We start from the raw sequence: 22,935 nt of genomic DNA on the forward strand, positions 1-22,935 counted from the left end.
AATCCAAGCACGCAGCTGTAATGAATGAGATTTGACTGCATGATTGAAGACAACTCCAGGTATGTCTTTGATGTGGAAACAATGTTATAATGGTTAAAAGCAAAAAAAAAAAAAAAATCTTGCATAATGTCTGTCCTTTAAGCTGACTATATTTGTTATGCGTATAGCGCTCTAACAGGGCACGTTTCATACTTGTGATAGTGGAATATTGTTGCAAAATAAATTAATGTAATACAGGGCACTGATTTTATGGATAGATCAGGAGGGTATATTTTAGTTACAAACTGTTATTTCATTTAAATGTGATAAAAAAGTCAGTAAAATACAGTTCTTTTCTAAAACACAAGCGCTACCTTTAGTAGAGTTGCTCCAGCGGTTGCCCTCAGAGTAGTGGGACAGGGTTAGCAGGTTGACACAGGACGCTCCCGCTCCAGACCCGAACACCGTGATCCTGAGCGGGTCTCCTCCGAACGCCGCAATGTTCTCACTGATCCAGCGCAGAGACTGGATCAGGTCCAACAGCCCGTAGTTCCCTTTGGCCGACTGGTCCCCGGTACTTAGGAACCCTGTGCACAAGAGGAGGAGGACAGAGACTGTGAGTGGAATATCTACTGAATTTTACATGTCAATTTCTGTAATGGTATGATGGGTGATGGATGAGGAGCGTGGCAATGGTGCAGTCCCCAAAAATCCATTGAAAAAATTGTATCGATGGGTTTCAGATTGATGAAAGATTAGGACCGTTGTCATAACAATTAACAATTTGAAACAATCCATTTGTCAGTATAGTCGTCATCCATTCATTTTAATGTATAAGAGCCTGTTCATCACCCACTGGTCAAAAACTACAAGAGCAAATGCAGAATTTAAGATATATCTTAAATGAACACATGGAGAAAGATAAAGTGGTTCAATGGCTCAAATGTGTAAAAACCTCCAAAAATGCTAACGACAGCTGCAGGCTAAATCCTGCCGCGATGGTAGCGCCGCCTGCTGTCCGTAACATCGACAGTGCTAGCTTCAGAATTTGCCAGAAAAGGCTTTAAAAGAGGGACAACTTTATGTTTCCACGCCCACCGCTGCGAGGTTGCCTGTAGCGATGGTGAAATGTCCTCAAAATGTCACTTATAAAAAAGAAGCTGAAACCAATGAATTAAGTACAAGTTATAATGATCAGATATTCAAGTTTAGGATGCGTTCAGACTTCTCCACATATTTTTTTTTTATTCTAAACTGGGATTAAACATGATATAAACCTTGATTACAGCAGGACTAAACCAGGAAGAGGGACTTTACAGAAGTCTACAGAACTCAACATAGACTCAAATCTAGTCAATTTAATTCAACAACTTTCAAGATAATTGACCTTATCATTAACAATATAAACCTGCCAATATGGTAAATTGAAGACCATGTAACTAATCTGGATATTGGTAGAAAAAAAGCAGTAAAAAGGTCATCATTTGCACACGTTTTGACTCAATCCGTTTAGCAGCAGAAACGCTTTCAATTTCGAAACAAAATTCAAAATGATCGAAACTTTTTTTCACTACATCGAGGAGTATAAAATAAAATGGAAAAAAATGTATAAGAATCCTTTATTATGACAATTCCCAAACATGTGAACTCTATTTTCAGCCACACCAGAGACATATTTTTGAACATAAAAGCTTGTAGAGCATAATAATAAGTTGAATAATATAGAGTTTTTTCCTGGCATGTCGACTCAGTTGAATCGTTACATATGCATCACCGTGTCTGTTCAGAGAAACCAACCACGGCAGCTGTTTAATAATTGGCTGCAATAAAACAAGAGTTATTACCCTGTGGATGCATTTAAATGTGTAGAGATGCTAAATATAACTTAGGGGAGCTTATTTTAGAGAAACATATGCAAATCTGCGACCCTGTCCTGATTCTGTGCCGAGACGAGATCGGAGCAGGCAAAAAACTGTGAGGAAGGTGTTTTATTGCTTTTTAATATTGTTATATTTTATGATTTGTGCAACTCGTTCTTTTTCATTTTAGAATAATTTAGCTTTTTTTTTTAACAAGCAAGGTAAAAAAGTAACTGGATATGTTCATGACTCTTGCTTTATATTGCTGATTCATTTCAGTTTTGCTTATGTCTGGAGATGTTATTTCGATGCCTGGAATGTTCCACAATATTCCATTAAAACTATATTCATGGAAACGAGCATGATGAAAGTACTCATTTATAATGCTTGACATACGTGGTATTTATAAAACTTCCTATTATAATTACTAGCTAATGTTACTCTGTTTTAAAGAAAGACTTCTACAATGGAACACCGACTTTTAGATAATGTTACACTGGAAATTAATTATACAACAGTGTTGGGTCTTTCTTGCCCAAATCTGCTGTTCTTTTGACATGGACAACTGACAGTAAAACTCTAAATGTAGAAACGTTTGGTCAAGAACCTCGTTAAAGCATATCAGCTGATGTTCGTCCGTCTCCACATCAGGTGACGTCAGGTGTGGAATGTCGGGCTGCAGCGTTTGACCCGAGTCCCTGATAACTTTTCCCAATTTGAGCGAGCGTTCATGTGCATTTTAACTCAGAAAAACATTCCCCAGATTTCCCAAGGACCAGGAAGGTAACTTTGTTCATACTCGCAGGTAGAATTGGTTTGCAGTTCCAAAAATTATACAAACAATAAAATCAATCATAAGGTTACAAAAATGATTAAAAGTTTTAAAAAGTGCAGATTAAAAAAGAAGGGGGGAATAAAGAAAATACCAGAAAGACTAAATCTTAACAGTTGAAAGTTTGAAAATATTGAAAATGAAGGTACCACACACACAAAGGCGAGGCCAGATAAAAAAGATTGGGTTAGTTTTTTTTATCAGGTGAAAGGAAAAGAGGGCATCCCATGAAAAGAAAGCTTGTCCCTTTTAGTCCAGGTTCTTTTAAATTTGTCCGTTTCCAAGTTGAGTTTGTGTGTGATTTTACAATTTACAGCTTATTTAACCAGCAAAACGCTGCTGGGATAAAGCTGTCTTTAAAGCGGTTTGTTTTACATCTTGGGACCAGGAACCTTTGCCCAGAGGGAAGGAGCAGAAATCAATTTTACAACCCCACGAACGCAGAAAAGATATCTTGCTTTAGCCACTATGAGGCCAAAAATAACATCAACAACTTTCCGTTGGATCAGTCTAGCCAATTCATTCAGCTAATTTAATGAAGGGTCAGCTTAAAACCTTTTTATTTAGTCAAGCCTTTTAAATGCACTTGTTTTAGAGACTGACTTTACTGTATATTGTTGTATATGTATTGTTCACTGTAAGTTTGTTGTGTTTTTATTGTTTTATTCTGTGTTTTGTGAAGCACTCTGTGACCTCTGTCTGTGAAAGGTGCTATATAAATAAAATTTACTTACTTTACTTACTTACTAATTTAATATTTGTATCGTTGATTTTTTTCCAGATGAAACCATTATACTACAAAATAAATATCAATGCGAGACAATTCATTTTTCCTTTATAAAAACCCTGCTCTGATTAAAAATAAGTGTACAATGGGTCCAGTCCAGAGTACCCGCAGGAGAGCTTCGGCCTTCCACATCCACGAGGAGAAGAAGAAGAAGGAGGAGGAAGAAGAAGAAGGAGGAGACGAAGGAGGAGGAGGAAGAGGAAGAAGAAGGAGGAGGAAGAGGAAGAAGAAGAAGGAGGAGAAGAAGGAGAAGGAGAAGGAGAAGAAGAAGGAGAAGAAGAAGAAGAAGAAGAAGAAGAAGAAGAAGAAGAAGAAGAAGAAGAAGAAGAAGAAGAAGAAGAAGAAGAAGAAGAAGAAGAAGAAGAAGAAGAAGAAGAAGAAGAAGAAGAAGAAGAAGAAGGAGAAGAAGAAGGAGAAGGAGAAGGAGAAATTTCTATATTTCTGGGCATTTGTATGACGCTAAAAAATATATTTTTTTAATTTGGCAAATTGCTCACAACATTAGGGTTTTGTTGTAGCTCATAATAAGACATTGCAAATGAGTGAAAAAGGTTTTGATGAAGAAAGAAATACAGCAACAGGACGGCGTCGAAAGAAATGTAAATGCAAGCAAACAAAGGGATTTGATTAGCTACATAAAGATGGATAGAATGCAAACTGAAATATACATCATCACACAGTCGACACAATCATGCTGACTATAAAAATGAACAGCCATATCTCTCCTTTAAATTTCACACATCTTGTTAACACAGGTTATTATTGACATATGCTGTTTGTACAATATATTGATCTTTCTGTAGTAACTTTGATCTAAATGGACTAAAACCACACACAGTACACAACAACACTAAATATATTTTAAAAAATGCCGTTCTTAACAAAATAATCTATATTTGGAATGGTTTATAATGATGATGGATATTTGGAACAACATTGTTTTCGTCTTACCAAACCACTTCTTCAGCCTCACAAAGCAATCGTCTGAATTATGCATCCCAAACCATGTAAACATCTACACTCTGTAACCTGCCATGTTCCTCTTTTGTAAATATTGTGATCAGAACAACACACAGAATGAGAGAATTGGCTCTGCGCACAACTGCACTCGGCTAGCTCATAGCGTCACTGAATCCTGATAAAGCTGAGGTTTTTGCAGAGCCACTCAAAAAAACAAAAAGGACTAACGAGTGGAGAGCGAGTGGAAGCTAGATTAAAGACATGACAAATGAATATGAATACTTCCCTGGTGAACACTTCTGTGTTTGTCTCATTGCTAACGCTAATGCTAATGTTGAGGTTCACTAGTCCAAAGGTTCACTTCTCCAAAGGTTCACTAGTCTGAAGGTTCACTAGTCCGAAGGTTCACTAGTCCGAAGGTTCACTAGTCCAAAGGTTCACTAGTCCGAAGGTTCACTAGTCCAAATGTTCACTAGTCCAAAGGTTCACTAGTCTGAAGGTTCACTAGTCTGAAGGTTCACTAGTCCAAAGGTTCACTAGTCCGAAGGTTCACTAGTCCAAAGGTTCACTAGTCCGAAGGTTCACAAGTCCAAAGGTTCACTAGTCTGAAGGTTCACTAGTCCGAAGGTTCACTAGTCCGAAGGTTCACTAGTCCAAAGGTTCACTAGTCTGAAGGTTCACTAGTCTGAAGGTTCACTAGTCCGAAGGTTCACTAGTCCAAAGGTTCACTAGTCCGAAGGTTCACAAGTCCAAAGGTTCACTAGTCTGAAGGTTCACTAGTCCGAAGGTTCACTAGTCCGAAGGTTCACTAGTCCAAAGGTTCACTAGTCTGAAGGTTCACTAGTCCGAAGGTTAGGGTTAGGGTTGGGTTAGATTTAGAGTTAGGTTAAGGTTAGGGTTGGGTTAGGTTTAGAGTTAGGTTAAGGTTAGGGTTGGGTTAGGTTTAGAGTTAGGTTAAGGTTAGGGTTAGGGTCAGGGTTAGGGTTGGGTTAGGTTTAGAGTTAGAGTTAGGTTAGGGTTGGGTTAGGTTTAGAGTTAGGTTAAGGTTAGGGTTAGGGTCAGGGTTAGGGTTGGGTTAGGTTTAGAGTTAGGTTAGGGTTAGGGTTGGGTTAGGTTTAGAGTTAGAGTTAGGTTAGGGTTAGGGTTGGGTTAGGTTTAGAGTTAGGTCAAGGTTAGGGTTAGTGTTACGGTTCGGACTTGTGAGGTGGAACCAGCACTGCCTCTTCTACATTACTATTTCTAATACTTCATTTGATTAGGATACAAATAATAACATTACATTTACTTTTCTCAAAGAAGCACATTCTTCCTAAAGTATGTAATATGCAGTATGTAGTATTTGACATCACTACTACTACTACTACTACTGCTGCGTCTTGTTTTACCTCTGCAGTTACTTCTTCAACTGCTACTCCAACTTATACCACTACTGCTTCTACGGCTAATACTTCTACTGCTTTGTTCATGTTATAGTGACAGATTGTGACCACCGAGATCAGAACAACGACCGAATGAGGAGAATTTCCACACAAAACCAAACAGTGTGACATCAGTAGATCCCTCACACGGCGCCATAGCCTGGAGACGACAACGCGCTTGGGCCACTCGACTGGGGAGTATGCTGATGAGGCACAAAGCAAGGCTCTGTAGAGATAATGAACACACCATCCTCCATCTTGGCTCCTTTATTTAGACGGCGCCAGGGACCGGTGTGTTCAGGTGTGCTTCGTTTGCCTGCTGACACTTGAAAAAACAAGCTAACAACGCCTTTAGCATTCAGCACCGACGAGATGAGCATACAGAGAGAAGCAGGGTTGCGCTAATGAAATGAATGCCGGTGTTGACATAAGGGGACATACAGGCCTCATAGCTGTCACCAGGGAGACGGTAGGAAGGCATAGTGTTTCAGTGGAGCGGTAAGAAACTGTGTAATGAGAGAGGAAATGTAGTACTGGGTAAAAAAGACATCTTTTGGTTGGTTTGTAAAAGACATATTTTATATTTGTACCACTACGACTATTGCAACTACCACTATTACTTAAATTAGTACTTATTCAAATATTACTGCTACAACTGAGCTACTGCTGTTGGACTCCCTAAATGTTCCACAGTTTCAAACAAAATTAACCTTAACAAAATTAACTGTTCACCTTAAAAAGGACATTAGGCTTTGCCCTGGACAAAAAGCTTAATATCTACTGTTGTACATTTGCTAAAACTAATGCTTTACTACAGCTAATGTGGTACTGCTGCTGCTGCTACTACTACTACTACTACTAACCTACTACTAGTACTATATTTAAATTCCATTCAATTTATTTGTGTAACACCCAAAATCACAACAGCTGTATTCTACTACAACGACTACTACTTTCCATAACGCATATGTTGACACTATTTTTTCTCTAGATCAAGGGTTAGTCTTAATCCTATAAATAAATGATGTGAAATACTACTACTACTACCACTGCTACTGCAACTGCTGCTATTACTTGTACTCTACTATGAAGACTGCGAAGACTATTGTATTGTCTTATCTTGTCCCTTTCTTAATCACATCACATTTCTATAACTCAACACATCTTTTGACTGTTTTGTCTCCAGCTCAGTCCTTTCCTTAAATAAATCCTATGAAACGTGTCATGCAGCAGTGAGTGGGTCCCACAGCGGAGGCGGCAGCAGGAGTTAACAGGACTAATTGTTATTCAAAGTCGAGCTGTGGTGTTTGTGGTGACGGGGATTTGCATTTGAAAAGCAGTGCTTATCTTCCACAGGTAACGCCACACCACTGAAGTCGGTGTCTGTTTAAATAAGACAATTATAGAATGGGCAGATAAGGCTTTGCGCACACGAAGATGAAGTATTTATATAAGCACAAGTCCCACAATGCACCGCTGTCATTATGTTATCTGCTGGCTGTCAGAGCGAATGGAAATACATAGAACAAGTAATTAAATACGGTATTAATCATTAAGTATTTGTTAGTGATTATAACTATTGGAAATGCAACTTCTATACCATTTGTTCTCAAACTTACCACCCAAAAGGAATGTTTCCGTTGGTCCACTTGGGAGCAAAGCGGGACAGTCTGAAAGTGTCTTCAATGCCGTAAGTGAACCCTACTGACCCGTTTTAAGGGATCCGAACAAGCTGTGAGTACTGCTAAAGCGGGCTAGCTCATTTTAGCTTGCTACGCTTTTAGCTAAGAAGGAGCTACAATGGGGTCCACACACTAGTGCGCGATGATTGGACAAGAGAGAAGGCGGACTTGGGTGAACACAAGAAGGCCAAAAGCAGATATAAACAGAAAACAATAAAGTTCTCACCAAACTGACTTGTGATAAACCGTCACATTCCCTACAGATTTAGCAAAACAACGCTAGCACACGTTAGTGACAGTGGTTTCCTGTTTATCGACGCATGCCACTCGTGTTAAGATTGAAAATATTAGATGACTAGTGAACAATGCATCTAATATCACATTAAAATGTATAATTCGTACACGTGACTGCCATGTGAACAGCAGCGTTGGGAGTTTGACACCGAATCCAACAAGTTGTCCTTCTCCACACTCAATCCCCACCATGTCTGATACGATACTACTATACAACTAAAAAACATTTGTTAACATACTATTTTGTCTAAAATCCCGACTTTTTACCATGCTGAGTAGATGTGTTCATATTGTATCTGATAAGGTGCAGGTGGTCTATACCAGGTGACACCACAGTAAATATTGCATGTTAAATTCATGCCCGTTGCGTGATATTTCACCCTCCAAGCTGCAGCATCTCCAGTCTTTACACACGCCACTCGCTCTCACTCTCTCTCTCTTCCATCTCACTCATTCATTCGCTTGTCCATCCATTACATCTCTCCGGCGCTGTTCCGTCTATCAAACATCTTAATTTCCTCTCAACCCAACGCCCTTGCTTCCTCTAAATCAAATGTCCATAATAAAATTAGAGGTAGTGGATGTTCCGTGTCCAAAGTCCCACATGCGCTTTACAAATAAGACCACTTTTGGTTAGTTTCAAGCCAAGATTCAAGCCTGCAGGTGAACATTTTTCAAACTGAATTTCCATTGGTTGTGAGCAGAGGTGGGTTTTAATCAGTTACATTTACAGTTTTCTGACACCATACTTTTACTTTAGTAATCTTTACTTTGAAGTTACAGTGCTCTAGTTTGAGGGAAAGTTTTGGTTCCTCTTTGTCTACAAGTGACAAAAGTTGACTTTTGTTCAACGTTTGCGCTTCTTACACTTTACTTTCAGATATTATTTCATTTTTTGGAATTTATCTGTCTATTCTTTGGAATTACTATAATCTGTGCATTGTTTTTATTTTTGTGTAGGATTTAATAATAATCAATTAACTCACAAATCATATTTCAAACACATTTTATGTCCAAACTGTCAAGTAGTTTCTCCAAATACATTTCACTTGAGTGAATATTTGGGTCTATTTACTTCTACTTCTACTTTAGTAATAATATATGTATTATCATTTTTATTATTGTATTTATTTATTTGTATTCATTTATTTTTGCAATAAAAAGCACATGTAACAAGAATTCCATGCAAGATAGATGAGTTTAATGCGATAATGGGAAACATTTCAAGCAAAAAAGTTGCGTAATGCTTTTTTTCGCCTTGCATAGCTTGTTTCTTTCCTCAGAAGTGTCAGTGGTGACGCTTCTGGGCTGGTCTGGTCTGGGAGAACTATGTCAAAGTCAAAGTCCCATCATTGGATCAGGGAGGCCATTGAGAAACGCGCTCACCAGACTGTAAACCGGGACGAGGGGGGCGTAGCAACTCACTCACACCAGGCATAAAGTTGTGAAGAAGTCGAACTGTGGATGTCGTTTTACTGCGCCAAAATCGGTTTAAGTCAGCTGAGCAGGACTTAATGAACCTAATCTGACAATATTTTCTACTTGTTTGTATTCACTTCTCAACTGTCAATGGTTGAAAAATACTTTCAGTTAAATATATACATATATTTTTTTTACAATTGCTTTTACAATCCCATCCTAGTACTTACATGAAAGGCAAACAATGCGCTGCAAACAACGTACTTCTGTAGCTCAAGACAGACTACGCTATTTGTATTTTCGACACTTGTCTTTAAGTTTCAGCGTGGTGCATACAAATCTGAATTTACACGTTGGTATTTCCATTCACCTTTTCACATTTCTACAGCAAACTTTTTTCAGACGCTAAATGTATTCACGTCGCTCACAGAGGACAATAAATGCACGTGTACCAGCAGCAGCCATTACATGATAATAGTACGTGTGGTTTGTACTCTGGATTCAGTCGATGTGAGAAAAACAGAGTTAGACAAAACAGTCAAAGAAATGCAGGAGAATGAAATGAACAATGTACTTTTAAAGAAACGTAATAGTCAATATGGTTCCATTTTAAAGGAACTATTTACCTGCAGCTTTGGTAAGACAAAAAAATAAAGTTTGTCAAGAAAGAGAGTGTTGTTGTGGTTGTTGTTTTAATCATGCACAGGTTATTTCCTCACAAATATAATGCACATTGTATACATATGAAAAATATTTGTTTTATTTAAATTATCTTTTTTTTTATGATTTTGCTATATGTGCCATATACAAGGTTTCTGGTGACACTTGTTCACTTGCAGGTTTGCTTGCTTTGTCTGGGATGCCCCACAGTACTGTATATGACCCTTTGATATGTTCTGTTCAAAGTGAAGTAGTAGTAGTGATTAAATGAGATCAGATCAAGGCTAATGATTGTCTCTTTATCTCTTTATTACAAACAAGCAACCATCTTGGATTTCCAGGGTAAAGGACTGAAAATGCACATTCAGACAATATACATTGCGATTTAAAAGGATTTAAAAGATTACTGAAAATTGTTTTTGGCAGCAAATTTGCATTACACCCAGCTGTGTTTGCAGTGGCCACAGAATTTACAGAACGTGGTGGATTTGAAGTAGATACTCGGATTAATTGCACTGAATAATATTTGATATGTTCTAATAATGTAAACATGCACTTGCTTTATTTATTAATGGTTTGATCGAAGATTTCAGTCATTGAAATGTATATTCATGCGTCTTGGCTGAATATAGGCTGAAATGTAAATATTTATTTGGCTATAAATGAATCCTAAGAGTGCCACAGGAAGAATAGTGACAGCTTGTCTGGAAATCACATCCATAAACCATTTTCTAACCTGAAAATTGTATTTGAGCCTCACCAAAAGCATAATTTGTGGTGAAGTTGGTAGTATATCTGCAGATAAAAAGCAGCGTGGGGTCAACATTTCTGCAGTATTTGTCTAGTAAAACCTAACAAGTTTGGCATCTCATTAAGAACTAAAAAAAACATTTCAACACATTTCAAGCTGGTCACAATGCGCAGTTGTACTGATCGTGAAACAAGTCTGGCAGTGATTTATTGACGTCAGAGCTACGTCAGTTACCAATTTTAGAACCTAGGTAAAACCTCAGAAAAGTCAATTTAGCATAATAAGTGTCCTTTAAATATACAAATGCTGTCAAATCCAGTGGTGAATGTGCTTAAACAATGTATTTTCCATTGACAAAACCACCTTGATTTGTCATATTTTGTGATATTCTGTGGTTATTTTAAATTTCTCCATTGAAATCACATTATGTTCTACTTCACTTTTGTCTTAAACTCACCAAGCCAAGTTACGGGTCAAACCTGTGGCTAGGTAAACCCACTCACACTACGACAACATGTTTTTCATGGTATTTCCAAAGAGGAGGAAGGCTAGAGGAGAGAAGAAAGGTGCTGACAACATGTGAAAAGTGAGCGTGCTCAGGAGGAGAAAGGGGCGTGTTAAGAAAAACATGAGCTCTGTTCAGAAGTGGAGTTAAATATAGCCATGGCATTCCTGTCAGGAGAAATACAATCAAATAATTATGGACAGAGCACAATGAAAGAATAATGCTGCCACTGCACCATCATCACCACCGTCTCCAGAGGGAAAATGAATGCACAAAAGCCTACGACAGCACACATACTTTAGGATAACATAAGCAAAATATAGACCCAAATATGAAGGGGAAGGTCCCGAAAGACATGTTGGTTTGAAAGCAGTAATACTGTTACTGGGCTGCCATTATCTGAAGACACATCATATCATAGAGAGCACTTTTTGGCTTTATTAAAAACTGGTTTTAGTCAATGGATATGGCCATAAACGAACAAAGCAATTGTGTAGTGTAGGGCCACCACCATAGGGGGGAGCTGTGTCAAATGGGTTAACAGAGTCTGCAGTAGTTCTTTTGAGCCCTAGTCTTCAACGCCATAAACGTGATCTGGGGCTGGGGGGTTTCTTTTAACACACACCCTAGTTAAACTGTACTGTCAAAATCTATCCATGTACAAGTATGCTCCACAAGAACTGCAAGATTAAAACATTAAAATAGCCACAATAATGGGGAAAAACATCACATATAAATTGCACCAGAATACCAGAAATTACGTGGAGGGCATGTTACAGGTACAGCCTGCTTCCTGGAGGAAGGGCTGAGACAGAAGCCTGCTGCGTAAGTCACCCGGGTGAGTAGGCCCCGTTCGTCTGCTCATCCAAGGAGAAGGATAGAGACTGTTCTAAAAAAACACTCTGGGCACATATATGAGGTACTAATAGCACTGTAAGAAGGTTAAAAGTTCTGAAAAGTTGATTTTGCATGATATGGGACCTTTAACGAGTCAATCAATTTCTCTTTGATATGTCGCCATTTTATATGTTTTTTTCAGTTTTTTTTTGCTCAAAGTCAGAACTCAAAACCTTCTCGCAGGAGTCCACAGTGATTGTGCTAAAATACAGCCGCTCAGACCATATGAAAAGTACTTTTTACTTTTCGGTGCTACAAAAATTTGTAGTGGAGTAGAGAGTACAGATATCCTCTCAAACATACTGAACGTACTGAAGTAAAAGTATCCATTGCAAAATACACTTGAAAGTTCAGATACATAACAATGACTGTACTTTTACTTTTGTACTTCATTACTTGGTACAGATATCTGCTCTCAAATGCAGTGAAGAATAAGTAAAATGTATCCTCTGTAAAATTAACTCAAATTACTCTTTTTTATATATATAGAAACATAATACATAGATGAATAAATAAATAAAAAACAAGATAAATGCATGAATAAATATATTAATAAATAAATACATCAATAAATAAACAAAGACAAAATATCAATGAAAATAAATTACAGCATAATAATAATAAATAAATAGATAAATGCATAAATAAATACATCAATAAATAAATACATTAATAAATAAATACATACATAAATAACCAAAGGCAAAATATGACGAAACATAAATGAAAATAAAGTCACAGCATAAAAAATCCAACATTTAAGTCCCATTTAGTCCAAAGTTTATAAAATATGTTTTAAAAAAATTCCATTTGTCCAACAAAACTTGGAACACATGTCTCAAATCTCTAACTGAAATATATAGTTACTTAATCTGCTTTCCCATGCACACATCCACAAATCTCCAGCTCACTTACAGAACACTATTGTCATTCTTAATCCCGGCCGATCTCTATTACACCTGCACTTCAAATCCTGCTTCCATCCTCTGACCCCAGCGTCTGTGCCAAATCTGCAGGCGGCAAGGTGGCGTTTAGATACAACTCTTTTATATCGCTCCGTAAGCTGCTTAACCATTTCGTATTTGAACTTTTTTTTCATATATAGCTACACACGTCTCAGTAAAGGCACTCCATTGGATCACAGCAGCAGATCTGACGCAGACTTATCCTCGGCATCTTACTATATTTGTTCACTGACGAAAAATCAGGGAAATTAAACTGTGAAATATATATCGGTTTGGCTTCCCAGAGGTCTGAATATTAATCTGTTCTCAGTGTGTTTTGTCGACGACCGCAAATGCTGCGTTAGAGGTGCATTTACAGTGAAACAAACGCAATTTGTGGTGTAATTACTTGATGCGTGAAAATGGCATGGCTGTATTGTCTTGGTTTGACCTTTTAGCGTTCTGTGCATAATTGGTTTGCACTGGACTCTTGTTTGAACGATATGCTCTGTTTATTTGGCTTTGGGGAATTGCAAGTTGTTTTTCGAGGTTTTTAGGAAAGTGGAAAAAACACTTTTTTAATTAATTGTTGAATATTATCTTATTTTTTTATTATACTGCCATGGGGTGTTCTATTAGAGTCATCGACAAGTGTGAATAGTTAAATAAAACCTGCACAAAGACATTTTTTTCACAATTTATTTTAAGAGCGCGGACTCGAAAAATAAAGTTTCAGATTAAACCAATGGGAACACAAGCTAGTCAAATTTCAGTCACTATTATTACACCATTACTGATTCATCATGTAGTAATGCTCTGTTGACACCGTTTTATTGATGATCAAGCCTGTATTGTAAAAGCAATTTTATAAAATCAAACTTTAAAAAAAATATATTTTTGTGTAGATTGTGTAGATTAAGTTTGTATCAGATATTGATCATTATAAACACATACTGTATAGTCATAATTTACTGTGAAATCTGCATTGGTGATGGAAATGTGAGGGAAAAAGGTGAAACAAACAGACCAAATGTTGAACGTTGAAGTCATCTGAACCAGCTTTACCCGAAACACTGACGTTAAAAGCTGATATTTGAATTTTAGACGGCAGAGATATAGTTTTTACAGGGACTACAATGCGTAATAGAAGGTGACGGAGGCAGAAAGTGTTTTTTGGCTGTAAAGGAGAGAACAATTACACCTACTGCTACAGCTTGGTCTAGACAAGAGAATATAATGAGACAAAACAACTCCATTATGGCCCAAAAAAAAGACTAAAGATCTATTTGGATTAGTTTGGATGGGATTAGTTTGACCTCGGGTCCTTATGGAAATTGTAATAATAAATTTTTAAAATTGAATGCAGATCGATTCAAATGTCTCTACGGACCATTTTGCGTACATATTTGAACTAAATTAATATTAATAATTCACTATTGACCATTTTGAAATTCAATGATCATTTATCTTTTCAATAAAAAAAAAAAAAAAAACTGTGACAAACCTAACTTGATAAATAAATAAATAAATAAAAGCCAAAAATTGGACAAAACATAAATTAAAATAAAGTAATGGCATACAAATTTTAAGTCCCATTTAGTCCAATGTTGATCAAATATGTAATTTGTTTTGTCTAACACAACTCGTAAAACCTCTTAACTCGTAATGTCTTAAATCTCTATAGAATATAGAGTTATAGTAATATAGTTGCTTATTTGTCTTTCCTCTGCTTTCCTCGCACACATCCACAAACCTCCAGCTCACACAACCGAAACAGAAGAAATGCTAATGACATGAATTAATTAAGGTGTTATCGTCATATTTCAGTGTGTTTTGGCAGTCCGCCATTTCCGGAATAAAGTCAGAAAAAATAAAACAATTACTGACATTTCTTATCCTGTCCGAATGCACACAAAAAAAATACTTATGCTATGAGGCTGGTTAAATACTGTAAACATGTATTAAAAACCTGCAAGTACCAGTAAATAAACAGATTCTAGCGTCACACTGTAATGTTCAGTCAGTTGTATGGCAGCCTGATTCTCTGCATTGCAAAGAAACCTGAATAATTATGAGCAAAATGTAATTAGAATGGGAAAACTGGCAAAAAACTTGGTCACAATGACAAGTAGCTTTGCCTGTAATTATCCCAGCGTTGAGTACTTTCAGCATTTCTTCTGTGTATTATGAATTACATTTGCATCTTTTATATGTTGGCTCATTTGTTTAAAAAATATATATAAAAAGGCAGAACAAAAGCAGACGAAATATATCTTGTGAGTTCATGGAAACCGGGAATAGAACCGGTGACCTGTGCAAAAAAAATAATAATCGTATATGTTAAAGGTGCAGTATGTAACATTTCTGATCCCTAAACTTGATTATCTCCATGGAGACTAGCAAGTGACACCACCGGCCATGCCATGTTACTGGTCAGATGTGTGAGGATGTGTGAGCCCACAGAACAAATGCTAAATTGATGCTAATGGTAAACTGTGGAACATTGTGGGCAAGGCATTTTTACATCTCCATAGAGACTAGCAAGTTTAAGCACCTTTAAAGTCTGTATGACACATTAGACTCCACTTTTCAGTAAAACAAAAAGAATATGATTATATTTAAGATTTGACCAAACATTTTGACAGTTGAAAATGGGGCAATTTCCGTGACGTTTATAATGTAACTTCCTGGTTTGGCTTGGCCAGCAAATATGACATAGGAAGAGGTGATGCCACTGCTACCTAGCAACCAGATTGTATACAAATCCAATAGTTGTGATTTGAGAAATAATTACCTGACTACATGTTTATTTTGTGAAATGATGAAAATAAAGGGCATTTACAAGTTGAACTCAGCATTTTGCGGAATTGTTCCCAGTTTTGTACTTTTTTAAGGTTTAAAATGTTACTTCCTGGTTGCTAATCATGACATCACAGTATAAAACTGTTACCCAGCAACTGCTTTGAAGACTAGGCCAAAATTCCAGAAATTAACACAAACATGAGAGCTTTATTTTGTTGAATCAATTTCAAGGAACAAAAACAGTTTGTGTGTGTATAAATTTGACCAAACTCCCTGTGATGTCATCATGTTTTTGAACGCTTTTTTTTCAACTTTTCTTCACAAACTAGTACGTGATTTGTGTAGAATTATTGTTTATCATTTTATTAACTGGTATTATTCTACCAAATAGAGGAAAAAAATTAATCGTTTGAATAGTATTTTGTAATTTCTCATTTCAAGTGAGAAAACGCTTGTTTTTTTCTTTCTTATTTTAAGTAAAAGAAGATATTTTATGCTTGTTCCATTGGTGGTGAAAATATGCCCAAAACAAGATAAATACTACTTATTTCAAGCACTTATTGACTTGTTATGTTATTTTTTAGATGGTAATTTTGTGTATGTAATGACGTTGTTGCCAAGCGACCTCCACACCGCACAATATATGATTTCAAACGACCTTATACTACACATGAAAACATATATGTCACATTTCTTTCCTTGTCTCAAACCCAGAGTACAGAAGAGCTTTGTGCTGCCTGTAGCACTGGCGTATTTCTGTGTGATTTGTGTGTTTTTGTGTCTCCCTCTGACAGCACCGTCTCCCTAATGAGGCCCCAGCACCCAGGAAGTGATGTCCCTCCTCATCTCTCTCTCTTTCCACTCTACAAACACGCTCACAAACACAAAAGTCACTCCGAATTCCACATGCACAAGTCACGACCCAGAACTCACATCAGGAACAATACCTATACTTCTAGAGGTGGGCGGCAGTAGCTCAGTGGTAGAGTGCTCGTCTTCTGATCCAAAGGTCGGCGGTTCGACTCCCCGCTCAGTCAGAGCGGTCAGATCCACTGGCCCGCAGGTTGGCGGTGCGATCGCAGCTGCCTCATGTGAATACTGCCGTTGTGTCCTTGGGCAAGACACTTAACCCAACTTGTCTTGCCCTAAAGCGTCTTGCCCTAAAGCGTCTTGCCCTAAAGCGTCTTGCCCTAAAGCGTCTTGCCCTAAAGCGTCTTGCCCCAACGCGTCTTGCCCTAAAGCGTCTTGCCCTAAAGCGTCTTGCCCCAAAGCGTCTTGCCCTAAAGCGTCTTGCCCTAAAGCGTCTTGCCACAAAGCGTCTTGCCCTAAAGCGTCTTGCCACAAAGCGTCTTGCCCTAAAGCGTCTTGCCCTAAAGCGTCTTGCCCTAAAGCGTCTTGCCCTAAGCGTCTTGCCACAAAGTGTCTTGCCCTAAAGCGTCTTGCCACAAAGCGTCTTGCCCTAAAGCGTCTTGCCACAAAGCGTCTTGCCCTAAAGCGTCTTGCCCTAAAGCGTCTTGCCACAAAGCGTCTTGCCACAAAGCGTCTTGCCACAAAGCGTCTTGCCCTAAAGCGTCTTGCCCTAAAGCGTCTTGCCACAAAGCGTCTTGCCACAAAGCGTCTTGCCCTAAAGCGTCTTGCCACAAAGCGTCTTGCCCTAAAGCATCTTCCCACAAAGCGTCTTGCCACAAAGCGTCTTGCCCTAAAGCATCTTGCCACAAAGCGTCTTGCCACAAAGCGTCTTGCCACAAAGCGTCTTGCCCTAAAGCATCTTCCCACAAAGCGTCTTGCCACAAAGCGTCTTGCCCTAAAGCATCTTGCCACAAAGCGTCTTGCCACAAAGCGTCTTACCACAAAGCGTCTTGCCCTAAAGCGTCTTGCCCTAAAGCGTCTTGCCACAAAGCGTCTTACCACAAAGCGTCTTGCCCTAAAGCGTCTTGCCACAAAGCGTCTTGCCACAAAGCGTCTTGCCCTAAAGCGTCTTGCCCTAAAGCGTCTTGCCACAAAGCGTCTTGCCCTAAAGCGTCTTGCCACAAAGCGTCTTGCCACAAAGCGTCTTGCCCTAAAGCGTCTTGCCACAAAGCGTCTTGCCCTAAAGCGTCTTGCCACAAAGCGTCTTACCACAAAGCGTCTTGCCCTAAAGCGTCGTGCCCTAAAGCGTCTTGCCACAAAGCGTCTTGCCCTAAAGCGTCTTGCCACAAAGCGTCTTGCCCTAAAGCGTCTTGCCACAAAGCGTCTTGCCCTAAAGCATCTTGCCACAAAGCGTCTTGCCCTAAAGCGTCTTGCCACAAAGCGTCTTGCCCTAAAGCGTCTTGCCACAAAGCGTCTTGCCCTAAAGCGTCTTGCCCTAAAGCGTCTTGCCACAAAGCGTCTTGCCCTAAAGCGTCTTGCCACAAAGCGTCTTGCCACAAAGCGTCTTGCCCTAAAGCGTCTTGCCACAAAGCGTCTTGCCCTAAAGCATCTTCCCACAAAGCGTCTTGCCACAAAGCGTCTTGCCCTAAAGCGTCTTGCCCTAAAGCGTCTTGCCACAAAGCGTCTTGCCCTAAAGCGTCTTGCCACAAAGCGTCTTGCCCTAAAGCGTCTTGCCACAAAGCGTCTTACCACAAAGCGTCTTGCCCTAAAGCGTCTTGCCACAAAGCGTCTTGCCACAAAGCGTCTTGCCCTAAAGCGTCTTGCCACAAAGCGTCTTGCCCTAAAGCATCTTCCCACAAAGCGTCTTGCCACAAAGCGTCTTGCCCTAAAGCGTCTTGCCCTAAAGCGTCTTGCCACAAAGCGTCTTGCCCTAAAGCATCTTGCCACAAAGCGTCTTACCACAAAGCGTCTTGCCACAAAGCGTCTTGCCCTAAAGCGTCTTGCCCTAAAGCGTCTTGCCACAAAGCGTCTTGCCACAAAGCGTCTTGCCACAAAGCGTCTTGCCCTAAAGCGTCTTGCCACAAAGCGTCTTGCCCTAAAGCATCTTCCCACAAAGCGTCTTGCCACAAAGCGTCTTGCCCTAAAGCGTCTTGCCCTAAAGCGTCTTGCCACAAAGCGTCTTGCCCTAAAGCGTCTTGCCACAAAGCGTCTTGCCCTAAAGCATCTTGCCACAAAGCGTCTTACCACAAAGCGTCTTGCCCTAAAGCGTCTTGCCACAAAGCGTCTTGCCACAAAGCGTCTTGCCCTAAAGCGTCTTGCCACAAAGCGTCTTGCCCTAAAGCATCTTCCCACAAAGCGTCTTGCCACAAAGCGTCTTGCCCTAAAGCGTCTTGCCCTAAAGCGTCTTGCCACAAAGCGTCTTGCCCTAAAGCGTCTTGCCACAAAGCGTCTTGCCCTAAAGCATCTTGCCACAAAGCGTCTTACCACAAAGCGTCTTGCCACAAAGCGTCTTGCCCTAAAGCGTCTTGCCCTAAAGCGTCTTGCCACAAAGCGTCTTGCCCTAAAGCGTCTTGCCACAAAGCGTCTTGCCCTAAAGCATCTTGCCACAAAGCGTCTTACCACAAAGCGTCTTGCCCTAAAGCGTCTTGCCCTAAAGCGTCTTGCCACAAAGCGTCTTACCACAAAGCGTCTTGCCCTAAAGCGTCTTGCCACAAAGCGTCTTGCCACAAAGCGTCTTGCCCTAAAGCGTCTTGCCCTAAAGCGTCTTGCCACAAAGCGTCTTGCCCTAAAGCGTCTTGCCACAAAGCGTCTTGCCCTAAAGCGTCTTGCCACAAAGCGTCTTGCCCTAAAGCATCTTGCCACAAAGCGTCTTACCACAAAGCGTCTTGCCCTAAAGCGTCTTGCCCTAAAGCGTCTTGCCACAAAGCGTCTTACCACAAAGCGTCTTGCCCTAAAGCGTCTTGCCACAAAGCGTCTTGCCACAAAGCGTCTTGCCACAAAGCGTCTTGCCCTAAAGCGTCTTGCCCTAAAGCGTCTTGCCCTAAAGCGTCTTGCCCTAAAGCGTCTTGCCACAAAGCGTCTTGCCCTAAAGCGTCTTGCCACAAAGCGTCTTGCCCTAAAGCGTCTTGCCACAAAGCGTCTTGCCCTAAAGCGTCTTGCCCTAAAGCGTCTTGCCCTAAAGCGTCTTGCCCTAAAGCGTCTTGCCACAAAGCGTCTTGCCCTAAAGCGTCTTGCCACAAAGCGTCTTGCCCTAAAGCGTCTTGCCACAAAGCGTCTTGCCCTAAAGCGTCTTGCCACAAAGCGTCTTGCCCTAAAGCATCTTCCCACAAAGCGTCTTGCCACAAAGCGTCTTGCCCTAAAGCGTCTTGCCACAAAGCGTCTTTCCCTAAAGCGTCTTGCCCTAAAGCGTCTTGCCACAAAGCGTCTTGCCCTAAAGCGTCTTGCCACAAAGCGTCTTGCCACAAAGCGTCTTGCCCTAAAGCATCTTGCCACAAAGCGTCTTACCACAAAGCGTCTTGCCCTAAAGCGTCTTGCCCTAAAGCGTCTTGCCACAAAGCGTCTTACCACAAAGCGTCTTGCCCCAAAGCGTCTTGCCACAAAGCGTCTTGCCCTAAAGCGTCTTGCCCTAAAGCGTCTTGCCCTAAAGCGTCTTGCCACAAAGCGTCTTGCCCTAAAGCGTCTTGCCACAAAGCGTCTTGCCCTAAAGCATCTTGCCACAAAGCGTCTTACCACAAAGCGTCTTACCACAAAGCGTCTTGCCCCAAAGCATCTTGCCACAAAGCGTCTTGCCCTAAAGCGTCTTGCCACAAAGCGTCTTGCCCTAAAGCGTCTTGCCACAAAGCGTCTTGCCCTAAAGCATCTTGCCACAAAGCGTCTTACCACAAAGCGTCTTGCCACAAAGCGTCTTGCCACAAAGCGTCTTGCCCTAAAGCGTCTTGCCCTAAAGCGTCTTGCCCTAAAGCGTCTTGCCCTAAAGCGTCTTGCCCTAAAGCGTCTTGCCACAAAGCGTCTTGCCACAAAGCGTCTTGCCACAAAGCGTCTTGCCCTAAAGCGTCTTGCCCTAAAGCGTCTTGCCCTAAAGCGTCTTGCCCTAAAGCGTCTTGCCACAAAGCGTCTTGCCCTAAAGCGTCTTGCCACAAAGCGTCTTGCCCTAAAGCGTCTTGCCACAAAGCGTCTTGCCCTAAAGCGTCTTGCCACAAAGCGTCTTGCCCTAAAGCGTCTTGCCACAAAGCGTCTTGCCCTAAAGCGTCTTGCCACAAAGCGTCTTGCCCTAAAGCGTCTTGCCACAAAGCGTCTTGCCCTAAAGCGTCTTGCCACAAAGCGTCTTGCCCTAAAGCGTCTTGCCACAAAGCGTCTTGCCCTAAAGCGTCTTGCCACAAAGCGTCTTGCCCTAAAGCGTCTTGCCACAAAGCGTCTTGCCCTAAAGCGTCTTGCCACAAAGCGTCTTGCCCTAAAGCGTCTTGCCACAAAGCGTCTTGCCACAAAGCGTCTTGCCCTAAAGCGTCTTGCCACAAAGCGTCTTGCCCTAAAGCGTCTTGCCACAAAGCGTCTTGCCCTAAAGCGTCTTGCCACAAAGCGTCTTGCCCTAAAGCGTCTTGCCACAAAGCGTCTTGCCCTAAAGCGTCTTGCCCTAAAGCGTCTTGCCACAAAGCGTCTTGCCCTAAAGCGTCTTGCCCTAAAGCGTCTTGCCCTAAAGCGTCTTGCCACAAAGCGTCTTGCCCTAAAGCGTCTTGCCACAAAGCGTCTTGCCCTAAAGCGTCTTGCCACAAAGCGTCTTGCCCTAAAGCGTCTTGCCACAAAGCGTCTTGCCCTAAAGCGTCTTGCCACAAAGCGTCTTGCCCTAAAGCGTCTTGCCACAAAGCGTCTTGCCCTAAAGCGTCTTGCCACAAAGCGTCTTGCCCTAAAGCGTCTTGCCACAAAGCGTCTTGCCCTAAAGCGTCTTGCCACAAAGCGTCTTGCCCTAAAGCGTCTTGCCACAAAGCGTCTTGCCCTAAAGCGTCTTGCCACAAAGCGTCTTGCCCTAAAGCGTCTTGCCACAAAGCGTCTTGCCCTAAAGCGTCTTGCCACAAAGCGTCTTGCCACAAAGCGTCTTGCCCTAAAGCGTCTTGCCACAAAGCGTCTTGCCCTAAAGCGTCTTGCCACAAAGCGTCTTGCCCTAAAGCGTCTTGCCACAAAGCGTCTTGCCCTAAAGCGTCTTGCCACAAAGCGTCTTGCCCTAAAGCGTCTTGCCCTAAAGCGTCTTGCCACAAAGCGTCTTGCCCTAAAGCGTCTTGCCCTAAAGCGTCTTGCCCTAAAGCGTCTTGCCACAAAGCGTCTTGCCACAAAGCGTCTTGCCACAAAGCGTCTTGCCCTAAAGCGTCTTGCCCTAAAGCGTCTTGCCACAAAGCGTCTTGCCCTAAAGCGTCTTGCCACAAAGCGTCTTGCCCTAAAGCGTCTTGCCACAAAGCGTCTTGCCCTAAAGCGTCTTGCCACAAAGCGTCTTGCCCTAAAGCGTCTTGCCACAAAGCGTCTTGCCCTAAAGCGTCTTGCCACAAAGCGTCTTGCCCTAAAGCGTCTTGCCACAAAGCGTCTTGCCACAAAGCGTCTTGCCCTAAAGCGTCTTGCCCTAAAGCGTCTTGCCACAAAGCGTCTTGCCCTAAAGCGTCTTGCCACAAAGCGTCTTGCCCTAAAGCGTCTTGCCACAAAGCGTCTTGCCACAAAGCGTCTTGCCCTAAAGCGTCTTGCCACAAAGCGTCTTGCCACAAAGCGTCTTGCCCTAAAGCGTCTTGCCACAAAGCGTCTTGCCCTAAAGCGTCTTGCCACAAAGCGTCTTGCCACAAAGCGTCTTGCCCTAAAGCGTCTTGCCACAAAGCGTCTTGCCCTAAAGCGTCTTGCCACAAAGCGTCTTGCCTGTCGATATCATAATCCTAAACTTCACCGATATGATTTGTTTTCCTCATGTTTGTAGCTAAATCTAGTGACATGAATCCAACTCATCACAAAACGTACTTTAATCGCACAGACGTGGAGCGGCGCTGGAGCTAAAGCCACATTTGAAATTGCTTCATGTACAGTTATCTCGAGAGCTCCATACGTCATGATTGAAGTTAACGCAAAGAGGAGGAAGTGGAAGTAGATACGGGTTAATTAAGGACACTTGTAATCTCACACATAAGAACACTTAGAACCAAGAGCGGGACTCATTAGAAAAATCAAAGAGTTATTTCAAATGTAGTGTGAAAAATAACATAGGTGCTAATGTGAGCAATTATATTCGATTGGGGTCAGAGAAGTTGGCAGTGGGAGGATAAATTGCTT

The 22,935-nt window shown here is 41.1% G+C and overlaps 1 protein-coding gene across 1 annotated transcript in view; it reads right to left on the minus strand.

The window, feature by feature from the left end:
- Positions 1 to 22,935, minus strand: part of nlgn1 (neuroligin 1) — a 64,951-nt gene that overhangs the window by 16,634 nt on the left and 25,382 nt on the right. The window contains exon 3 of the mRNA XM_072439274.1: positions 354 to 566. Coding sequence (XP_072295375.1) covers positions 354 to 566 — 213 coding nt within the window. The remainder of the gene's footprint in view (positions 1 to 353; positions 567 to 22,935) is intronic.

Source organism: Eucyclogobius newberryi, unplaced genomic scaffold (genome assembly GCF_026437365.1).
Source record: "Eucyclogobius newberryi isolate DKJ021-1_F unplaced genomic scaffold, fEucNew1.0.hap1 SCAF_9, whole genome shotgun sequence".
NCBI lineage: Eukaryota > Metazoa > Chordata > Actinopteri > Gobiiformes > Gobiidae > Eucyclogobius > Eucyclogobius newberryi.